Here is an 11,812-nt window from a genome sequence, read left to right as displayed (position 1 = left end):
GTTGCTGAGTAAAGACATTATAAGCCTTAGTGTTTCATTCATTCTTAGAGGATTATACTTTTCTAATTTTTTTATCATATTCCTTGAAAATCAGTGGGAAGGTATGGGAAAGAAAAGAGTGTGTTGTGTACATTTTTAAAAAGAAATTTCCTTATTTTTTATAGACACAACATACCACCTTATATTTTACTGTTACAATGCAATAATGGCAAAAGCAGTAGCTCTTGCTACTAATGTAAACTCATTCTCAAAAAAGCATTCTCACATGGACAGTGGTTAGAAAAAAGTACATGAATGTGCTACAAAAATAGAGCCACAAGACTTCTCACAAGTAAAAGAAATCCTCTGTAGAAGTCCACAGTTGACCAAGGTCCAGCCTCCTTAACAGTGAGCAACAGGGAATATGCTGCCAAGTCACTATCTTCAGTTCTGAGAGTGCATTTACATGTTTCCCCAATGGCACAAAATCTCATGACGATCCAATGAATCAACAGACACTTGGGAAATATTAATAAACAATTTTTATGAACTATTACAACAAAGAACTTCAGCAAGAAGGAAAATGATGTTTATGATCTTTGAGTAAACATTTTTAGCCCAACAGTCTCTGCGACCAGATATTGAAAGAGAAAAAAAATCAAGCTTATAAAACACCATTTCTCTGTTATCAACTGGAATACACTAATAATAGGATAATGGAAATACATGTTCTTAAAGCATTTCCACAGGAAATGTCCATAATTATGACATTCTAAATCATTTAGCAATTGTATATGCTACATTAACTAAAACAAAGGTATTCCTTATTGCACATTTTTAAATTGGAAGAATACTCTAGCTTAAGTGGGGGATATTTAGGGGGAAAATATTTTGGCTCAAAATGTATACTGCACCAAGGCAGCTTCATTCTGAAAACATAAACCATTTAAAATAAACTTTTATATTTTGAAGCCAATAATCCTTTAACTCTGACTAAGTGTCAGAGGTTAATTTTATGGGCCCTCTTTTTAAGGCCTGTGAACAGCCCTCACTACTCTTGAGAATTAGGTGGAGTTTCATCTTTAAAGCCTGAAGGCATTAAGTCTTTTGCAGCAGGTGGTGGCCCATAGTCTTGGGGACCATGAGTTGGAGGTGGTAATGGGGCACCAGGAATGAAGTACTCTCTTGGGCCAAATGAGCCTAAAGGTCTAAATGGTGCTGGTGCAGGTCCTGGAAAAAAATCACGAGGGTAAAAAGGCAAATCCCATTTTCCAGGTGTAACACCTGGTGCATATTCTCTGAAGCCTATTGGTGGACGCATACCAGGACCTGGAAAATAAAAAGGAAGTTATGTAAATACCAGAAATTTCTGAACTAGGGTGATTTCAAGTATGTTAATATAGTCTTTAATTTCTCCCAAGCCTAGAACATCAGCTGGTGAACATCCTGACTTGCCAGATGAGGCAAACTGAGATGGAACAAGTTTAGGTTATAGCCTTTGACCAAACAGCCATGAAGCAACATATTAAGGATTTAACATGGCTCTACCTAGCTCCAGGCTTGTCTTTTTTCTTTCCCTACTATATAATTGCAGAATTATTTCTATCTCACAAGAGCTCCATTTATATTTGGAAGTATTACCATGACAAGATGATAGATTATGAAATAAGAACTTTACTACATCAAAGAAATTTTGATAAAAGGAAATCTCACTATCTATTACTGTATCCATTAAAAATTCATGAAGTATTTCAGCATGGACTTTACACATGCCATCAGAATCAAGGTGCACGCATGCCCTCCTGGAAAAGGCCTTCCACAGCCACCTAATTAAACCAGGAACATTTATTAGGTCACTGTTAAATCCTCTTTAACACTTCCCTCTGACTTTTTTCAAGGTAAGGAGGGTTTGACTTTTCCTTTTCTATATTCTATAACCTACTGCTTATGCTTCCATTATGGGTGATTACAAACTTTATGTTATAGGATTTTCATATCTGTGACAAAATTTTAAGTTATGGCATGCGTCTCATCCACCTTTCCATCTATTGCAGTGCATATCAACAGATTTTCAACAAACATCTGCAGAAGTAATATTTCTGGCTTTTCTGTATATAGCCCCTTATCCTTGTCTATGAGAGATAGCTATTGCCTATCTCAGTATAAGATTATGTAGTGTCCCATATGTCCCAGAAAACTGGAGGAAAAGTTAAAATGTACTCAGCTTTATCCTTTCATTGTTAAGACCTGAGATAGCAACCAACTGTTTTAGCAAGCAATAGAAGTGGAAGATGAATGTGATTTATAAGTCAATCACTACTGTTCAGAGCATCATACCAAATGGTGGAGGAATTGGCCGAGGCCCAAAAGGCCCACCGAGCTGAAGTGGCGGTCCATACCAAATGGGAGGTGGTGGAGGCCGTCCCATCGGGGGTCCCATGAAGGGTACCCCTGAGAAAGGAGGGGGCCCTTTCATAGCCATATGAACCTGCAATTTAAGATTCGAAAGCAGTTAAAAGTTTTAAAATTCCTATGTATAAAAGTTTTAAAATTCCTATGTATTAAGACAAAGTACCAATACCTATAAAAGCTAAAACCCAAAACCTGTCCAGAGAACACCATCAGTGCAACAAAACTCTACCCACCCCTCCTGTGTATTCCCACTGACAGCTTACAGAAGTTGGAAGGATGCCACAAGAGGGAGCAGTTTTTTACTGATTATATCTGCACAGGAAAGGGAAAGGCAAGAGGACTGGCAGGGGTTATTAACAGAGGTGATTTCTGACCAGTATGTCATGCTGTATTCACTACAATCTATTTCAAAGGGAGTCCCCCCATCCCCATCACTTCCCTTTCATCACAATAGCTCATTACTTCCATATTAAGAATGAACAGAATAAAATGAAAAATCCATTCTCTACTCATGTAATAATAGCTACTATTCTACTATATCTTCATATATTATTCAACCTCTGAGATCTTTCATATATTATTCAACCTCTGAGATCTTTAAGTAGACTGTCTTGTTTTAAATAAGAGTGAACAAAAGCAAATGGGATATCATAATTTGTTGAAGGCCACACTGCATATTAAAGAATTCAATCCCAGGTTTGCCTCCAAGCCATGCTTTTCCCACCTCTATTCCTCTCTAACAATGGGTCTTTGCTCTCTTTTAAATCTTCTACTACAAAGGGGTTTGGGGTCTTATCTAAGCTGCCCTTAGATTTCTCCAGAGATGTATATTCCTGGAATATATATACACTGGAACTTGAGAAGTATTTTCCATCACAGTGCTATATACACAAATTAGGAAGACAAGCCTTTAATATTTACTTTCATTTACTGTACACCATTTGAGATATTGATTTATCATTTCCTATGAGTAGTGGGTTTGAAACTAAACAATTAAAAATGTATTTTATTATAGAGCTGCAGAAGACCTACTAGATATAATAGCAACACAGTTACAAGAGAATACACTTATGTGAACAAATGAGACCATTTCTTGGGACTGGCTCAAGAGGTCATTTCAGATGATCATTGTTTCACAGAAAATCTGATACCAATCTAATTCAAATCACTCAAAATAGGGTTTGCACAAATGGAGGAATTCTAAAATAACATTCTTCCAAACAAAAATAAAAATGATGAATTATATAATTTATAATGAATTTACTTTGCCTTAGAACATTCAACACAAAACACCATATAAAGTTAGAGTGATAACTTTTCACATTCTGTAGTTCATTATAGTTGTACACACTTAAGCAACATTCCCAAGTTAAAGAGAAAAGTAAGCTCAATATTGCATGCAGTTTGAAGCAAACAAGATCAGTGTCATTCTCTGAATATCCTTCCCATAAATGCACAGAATAAAACCCAATTCAGTTCTCAACCTCTAAGTACTTACTCCAACTGGATGCTCAGTCAAAGAAGTAAGGGTGGAGACTGAGGGGGTCTCAGGTTCTTGGGGAACAGTTTGCTTTTTAAAAAACAAATGGGATAGTACAAATAGAACACAAAGAAGGATAAAGCAAAGAGCAAGTACTGTAGGAAAGCTACATGTTCCTGCATGACCACATGATTCACAGTAACTACAGAACTTACCTTGCCCTCATTCGTCACCTTAGCTGGAGAAGAACTTCTGGAGCTGCTGTTCATGTGAGCTGGACCACATCCTGAGTCTGTTAGAGATCAAAGAATGGATTCAGACTATTCTAACATGAAAAGAATAAAAATCCTCCATCCACAATTACAGATTCTTTGAAATTACTTGGTCCCTTTACCAGTGGCAACGGGTTTCCCAGATGCCTCAGAAGACCAGTACGAGGTAAAGGTCCATCCATTGACCTTGGGAAAGAAAGATCAGAGCCCTTGTATGTATTTTTCAGAAGAAATAAACCACTGGTGGACAGGTCAGGGTTCAACAATAACTAGAAAGCAACATGAAAAATGGGTTGCCCAGGGGTTGATGTCATAGCTCAGTTGTAGAGTGTTTGCCTAGCATGTGTGAGGCACTGGGTTGATTCTCAGCACACATTTAAAAAATAAATAAAGATATCATGTCCATCTACAACTAAAAATATTTTTTTAAATGGGTTGCCCAATACATAAATCACAATTTATGAAGAGACTTAAGTAAAATAAAGAACTGCCTTGGGTTGATAGAACAGGAGATTAATAAGTACTGGTCCTAAACTTTAAGCTATAGACTTAAAGTATGTGTAGGCTGGCTTTTCTTTAGTCTGTATAACCTGACTTCCAATCTTACCAAGACTACAGTCCTATTTAGAATTTGAAATAAGATTCAGTATTTCATGTTGGAAATATGTATGCTACATAAAGTTTAAGGCTACTTTGATAATATTTGGGAAAGGAACACCATAGAGATTTAATTTAAAGATAAAGGTTTACACTTCGCAGTGTAAAATTTAAAAGAAAAAAACAATACAGGGACCTCCAGGAAAAAAAAAAAAATGTTTTCTATTCTAGAACAGATTTTCCAGAAAACATTCACTAAGATAAAATAAGAAATTATCTTCTATATATTGTACAGGCCCAAATTCAATGTTTTCATTAGAATATTCAAAAGGGGAAAAAAAAAACCTTGAAGCAGTTTACTATAAAGCAACATGTGAATGCTCACCAAATCCGTTTCTAGGCATATCTTTTTGATTAAGAGTAGCAGAAGGAGGTCTCCCAGCTGGCTCTGCTGTCAGTGGAGGGGAACATTCTCCACCACTCATGGGGGATGAACCAAAAGAGCCATTATGGCTCAGTGGACCTAAAGACCTTACTACTTTAAGGCAGCCTTCTCCCTGACACCAACCCTCACCTCCTGCTTTAGCAAATCATTCAGATTATTTCATAACCATTACACACAGAAATAAAAAGTAATTTACATACATTGTGCACCAAGAAATAAAATAGCTCCTTTTACAAAGTGCCCCCTACCTCTCTGAGGAGGATTTTGTAAATCTGGTCTTCCCAGCATAGGTTTTACAATCCCGGGTTCATCTTGATGCACTGCGATCTTTTGGGTAATTTCCAATAGTCTTGAATATTGAGAAAGAATGGACTGAATTATGAAACAGCAATCTATTCCTTCATAGATAATATCTAGCATAACCTTAAAACACTATAAAACATATAGGAAGATACCAAAATCACATACTTCTGTCTCAAATTAGCAACTTCCCTTTTCTCTTCAGCTATAGCTCTTTCTGCAGAACGAGCTTTGAGCTATTAAAGAGAAAATATTCAAATTCAGTAGCAGTAGGCTATGCACAAAATAAAGAAAAGGGGGAAAAAATCTTACCCAATTATCATGAGCTTTCTTCTCATGCATAGCAATCTGAAAAAGAAAATACATTAAAAAATATGTTTTTAGGGACTCATTATAATAGCCTATAATTGTCTGTATTAGATATCAAGAAATTCTGCAACTACAGGACAGTATTAATTACTACCTGGTTTTTAAACGAGTGCTTGGTTTTCTGTAATGCTTCTTCCATCTCTTCAATTCTCCGCCTAAGAATTACAACAATTGAATAACATTTGAAACATTTCTGACCATTTTCCCTTTATTCCATCAGCTATACTTTTAAAGACTTTATCATAAATAAGAAAAACATTTCTATAGTTATATGAATCCAGTGTGATCAAAACTAATACTACAGGCCAGGTGCAATGCCACATGCCAGTAATCCCAATGATTGGGAAGCTGAGGCAGGAGGATCACAAGTTCGAGGTCAGTCTCAGCAATTAAGTGGGAACCTATGCAACTGAGACCCTGTCTCAAAGTAAAAAAAAAAAAAGGTCTAAGGATGTAGCTTAGTAGTAAAGCACCAAAAATAAATAAATAAATAAATAAATAAATAAATAAAATAAAGACCCAATACTAATAACTTCTTTATCATTTAATTGCTAGAGATTCTGAATGATAAATTATAATTTCCTTAACTGTTCATCAGTGTGTTCTCAAGTAATTCTGCTAGAAATATCTTCCTCCTTAAAACTTTTTTTCTTTTTTTCAAATTATATCCATAAAAGATTTCCAAGGTCTATCAAATGCCACACTTTTGTGGGTCTTGATACATCACACAGCAAACTGATTTCTTAAAGAATTACTACAACATACAAAACCCCCAGAACTGTTTGCATTGACCAAGTTCCCTATGGTCTTGCCCATTGGGTATAAGTAAATTTTTGTTAACATTTTTCATTTGTAAAGTTGAAATTTATTTTTTCTCCTGTGTGAATTGAATGTATTCATATCCTCTCATTATTTATACTTCCATGCTATTTTCTTCTATCTACATAATGTAAAAAAAGATTAAAAAAGAAAGCCACCACTAGTTTATTAGACATTGACACCCTCCTTTAGAAACTGAACTCACTTGTAATTTTTAACTTCCTGTACAGTGGAAACCACCTTTTCATCTGCAGCTGACAGCCGCTGCTCTTTTTCTAGTCTCTCATATTCTTCTTGGCTCACTTTCCTAAAATAAAGCGAGTTATCAAATCAAAAGTTTCTCTCTGTGAATATCACTTCCCACAATTCTATAAAATGCTTAGGCACATAAAATAGGAATTCAAACCTGCAATTTCGTAAATGAAACTCTGGCAAATCACTTACATTTTCTAATTTTTCCTCTTAATTCTCTATTTACCAGTAAATAAAATAAATGTGAAAACAACATGTGCCCCAAGGGCAAGTCTCCTGTGTGTAAGATAATAAAAACTCACTTTACTTCAATGTGGAAGATCAGGACTGATAAACCTAACATAATTAAACATATTAGGATAAAGCAAGGGATAATTCTTTTCTCGTTTCTGCCATGGGTAGGACACTAAGTATATCTTTGTCATGGAGGAACTCTTTTCTCAATCAAAGACTGGTACCATAATAAAGATATAGTCAATCAAAGAAAAAATCTTCTAGAATATGTCTTTTAGCTATGCAATTAGCCACAGAACATTTTTCACACTTTAGATATATATTTCAAAAGAATTGCAATTAAGCAAAAAGACAAATCTGAGTTTTGATAATGTCTGTCAACCAGAAAAAGAAGCCAAACTGACCCACGATCAGAGTATTATCTACTGACAAGTTTTAACTCTGATCATGAAATTCAAGATGTTCATCTACTGAGACAAAGGTAGCCACATTTAATGATTTTTAAAATACTATTTTCTGCTATCCTTGTACTACTTTAGCCATAGTTCCAATTCAAAAGATAATTAACTTGAAACTTAATTTTCCATAAATCAGAAGAACTATAGTAAAAAAGGATTATTGATACCAAATAGAAAAAGGGGATTATATATTCTTATATAGCTTCTCATTTAATTCTTCAGCAAGTATTTTATGAGTGGCTATAATATACTAGTTACCTTGTAAGATGCTAAAGAATAAAAGAGCTCACTGTTTCAGGTATAAATGATGCCTAAAGGAATATAATAATTTTCCCCACTGGCTTAAGAAGGAATATGGAGAAAACTGAATCTTGAAGGACAGAGAGAATTTTGTTTCCAATTACCAAAGAGTTAGTCTGAGAGCACTAAGAACAATCAAAACATCTTTATAAGAATATAAAATTGTGTTTGAAAGGATACAAGCTAAAAAGGCAGTGAAGATATATGTATGTGGCCAAGATCCATTAGAAAAAGGAATCTCAGAATTACAAGTAAAGCTGGCACTTTAAGGTACTTTTCTCCTAGGTTTACCCACATATTGAAGATAACACAAAGATATAATGAGTCTGAACTAAGCCTTCATCAAATTCCTGGGCTTAGAGGAAAAAAGAAGTGTTTGGGGCTACAAATAAAGGGACCCTTAATAAAAGCCCTAGCCTTTGAGTTTAGATTAGAAAGTACTGCACACTTAAGTGATGAACAGGCAAAAAATCCAAAAGGAACAATACTGAAACATTGAAAAGACAAGTCATTTTTGAATTATCTTAATTACTGACTAAGTTTGAAGTGACAATCTTACTCAAGTAACCTCAACACTTTTCTATAAGAAGATAACTTCATCTTAGTCCTCAAATTTCATGTATAATTATCACAACAATGTTAGCCAATCAAAACTGACCAGGCACTCCATAAGACAAAATTCTGTGAGAAAAAATCCCACAGAAAAGGAAACCACCTAATGGGGTTAACCGCACATGTTTTAAAATCACTGTGCTTTATATAGTCAAAAAAGTAAAGTCAAGATTATGAATTTCAGGTGTGGGAATATAGTTTAGTTGGTAGAGTGCTGCCTTGCATGCACAAGGCTCTGAGTTCAAACCCCAGCACCACAAAAGAGGAAAAAAAAGATTATGAATTTTGTCAAAGGATTAGAAACTATAAAACCAAGAAATAGTTGGGTGTGGTGACCTACATACAGTCGAAGACACTTGGAGGCAGAGGCAGAATGATGAGGTTAAAGATAGCTTGGAAAGCAGTAAGACACTAGTCCCTTATGAGAAAGAGCAAGGAGTCTGGGGAGGTAGCTCAATAGTAGAGCACATGGCTCAAGGTCCTGGGTTTGAGCTGTAGTACTGAAATAGGACTGGGGTTGTGGCTCAGTGGTGAAGCACGTGCCCCACATGTGTGGGGCACTGGGATCAGTCCTCAACACCACATAAAATAAATAAAATATTGTGTCGGGCTGGGGATGTGGCTCAAGCAGTAAGGCGCTCGTCTGGCATGTGTGCAGCCCGGGTTCAATCCTCAGCACCACATACAAACAAAGATGTTGTGTCCGCCAAAAACTAAAAAATAAATATTAAAATTATCTTTCTCTCTCTCTTAAAAAAATCCTATAAAAAATAAAATAAAATATTATGTCCATCTACAACTAAAATAATATTTTAAACCCTGAACTTTTTAAAATCCTAAACTCAATGAATGATTTTAACAACAGATTTGGGAAGTAAAATAAATCCTACCGCTTTTAAGACAGGTCAGAAGAAAATATCCAGAAGAAGTAAATCCAGAATGTAGGAGGCAGGGGAAATCAAATTCTAATATGCATTATTATAATCAGAAGAGAGAATGAGGTAAAATCAACATTTAGAAAAAGACTCGAAAATTCAAGAAATGTTTAATGGTCCCAAGAAACATAACTGCAAGAGGAAAAAGTGGGTGGGGTGGTGAAAACTACACCTAGGCACTTCCCAATACAACTGTTAAAAAAAGAGAGAAATGACTACAGGAACTAGGGGAGGGAGATAAGACCAAACAACAATGATAATGGACTCCTTAAAGAAAAAAAATTAAAACAGATGGTAATTAATTGGATATTTTCAAATTGCTAAAACTAAGTAACAGTCAAAATTCAGTAGCCAAAAGAAAGATCCTTTAAAAATGGAAACTGGTTTTAACTCTAATCATGAAGTTCATGTCAACCTAATACAGATTATAAAGGTAGCAATATTTAGTGGATAAAATACTATTCTCTGTTTATCCTTGTACTACTTTGATACACTAATCAAATCTATCATTAAAGGACAATGTTCAAATAGAATGAAAATAATTTCAAATAAGAAACCAACAGTGTAGAATGGAGAACTATAGAAACTTTAAGTATGTGTATAAATTGAATGAATGTCTTGTGGAGTTCACAGTATATGAAGTACTAACATACGATGCCACAACAGTTATCTGATTCAGGAGCTACTTAAAGCCCATAAAAACAAGTAATAAACCTATTAATCTATGTCAGGTTTTTATTAAATCCAGAATATATACCAAGGCCTTTAAATTATGAGAAGATGAATAAAATTATAATTATAATTATATAATTATAATTCCATTATAATTTATGATTACATCAAGCTTATACAGGTGATGAGGAAAATAATTAAAAATATTTAAACTATTAAAAAGATACAAGGAAGAAAAAAAGAACAGGTCATCAAATAGAAAGCAAATTCTTCATAAACCACAGGCACATATTGACATGGACAGACTTATATTTTAGAAAGTCCGCTCAAGCGGCTATAGAGAAAATTACTAAGAATTTGAAATAAATTATATAAAAATATAAATAATGGAGAATGAAGACAGATGACCTAGGTTAGAAACAGAAAAGATGACACAGGCATGAACTAACATAGTACCTGGGGATGAGAAAAAAAGAGTACAAACCACAGATGATGACTGAATGAATTTTGGAGGAGTTGAGGAAAATAGTGCTACAATTTAACTGCATTACAAAGAAAATTAATTGCCATTTAGGTCATTCATATTACTAGTAGGGACAGAGAAAATAAGTGTTCTTTTGAAAAAAAAAAGTGATAAAATGAGAAATGTTTCTTTGAAACAGGCCAGGCATTTAGAACTGGCCTGAACAAAAATTTGAGATTCTAAAAAGGTCGCTTGGAGATCACAGAATTTTAGAAAAGTTAATGGAAAGGTTTCAATATTTAATGCATTAATTAGGCAACAGAAGTCAAAATACCTAAAAATAGTTAGGTCTATAAGAAGGTCTGTCTTTGCTTTAACAAGATTTTATATATATCTTGTTAATAAATCAGGTGCAAACAAATAAAATCTGACACACAAAAAAACTATTTTTAGAGAATTCAAGTATTTTTGTGGATTAAAAACTTCAAATGAACTTCCAAAAAATAACTAGCTCCACACTGAGAAGATTAATATATAAATATATACTAAAAACAAGTACTTCTGTAATCGTAACTCCTAAAATCCTTGCCACAGTTCAATTTTTAGTGTGAACATCTGAGATACTCAAGTCCAAAACTTGTACCATCAATAAGTAAATATTATTCCTTTTTGAAGTTTTTATTCTACTAAAACATGTCATTCCAAAACACTCAGTATTTTTAAAGGTCCAGAGTTAGAGATACAAGTTCAAAATATTAGAATTACATAACTGATCACAATGAAAGGAAATTAAAATAAATAGTGGGATCATAGAAAGGGTCTAGATCTTTGAGAGGTATTTCCACATCAGTGACTGTTAATACCAGTTTACCACTTCTTGCCTTCATATGAATTTGACAATTGATTACGATGTCCTCACAGCCTTAGTTTATGGTTCCAACTACCTCAGGACTCTTAAGACTGATGATGGAAAGAAAAATGCAACTTATAGGAAACAAAACACAAAGGAAAAAAGACAAATCTCTACTAGATAAAATTATCTGTTAGTTCACACAATGATAACAATAACAAACAATGGAAATCTTACTTTTTTAGTGCCATCTCATTTTGCTGGTAGAGTTCATTTAAAATCTCCACTTTCTGCCTAAGAGTTTTGCATTCCTCTTCCAGTCCAACTTTAGAAGACCGTAGTGAATTGCAGTCACTTTCTAAT

The 11,812-nt window shown here is 34.4% G+C and overlaps 1 protein-coding gene across 1 annotated transcript; it reads right to left on the bottom strand.

Annotated features, from left to right (window-relative positions):
* Positions 1-503: 503 nt before the first annotated feature.
* LOC144375110 (transport and Golgi organization protein 1 homolog) lies at positions 504-11,812 on the bottom strand. The gene is made up of 9 exons (XM_078038664.1): positions 11,687-11,812; positions 6,879-6,980; positions 5,949-6,009; positions 5,798-5,833; positions 5,654-5,721; positions 5,434-5,534; positions 4,087-4,163; positions 2,317-2,467; positions 504-1,308 (listed from the first exon to the last, which is right to left on the bottom strand). The coding sequence occupies exons 1-9, from the start codon at positions 11,698-11,700 to the stop codon at positions 1,031-1,033; spliced, it is 888 nt and encodes a 295-aa protein (XP_077894790.1). The 5' UTR covers positions 11,701-11,812; the 3' UTR covers positions 504-1,030.

This window comes from Ictidomys tridecemlineatus, chromosome 2 (assembly GCF_052094955.1).
Source record: "Ictidomys tridecemlineatus isolate mIctTri1 chromosome 2, mIctTri1.hap1, whole genome shotgun sequence".
NCBI lineage: Eukaryota > Metazoa > Chordata > Mammalia > Rodentia > Sciuridae > Ictidomys > Ictidomys tridecemlineatus.
Note: the sequence above shows the minus strand (reverse complement) of the source record. Positions and strands in the feature narration are given on the sequence as shown.

Coding starts and splice junctions, on each gene's coding strand:
- LOC144375110 (XM_078038664.1), bottom strand. Junction 4,164..5,433: donor ACAAAATCCTCCTCAGAGAG/GTAGGGGGCACT, acceptor GATCTCTAACAG/ACTCAGGATGTGGTCCAGCT. Junction 2,468..4,086: donor AGGTGACGAATGAGGGCAAG/GTAAGTTCTGTA, acceptor CTTAAATTGCAG/GTTCATATGGCTATGAAAGG.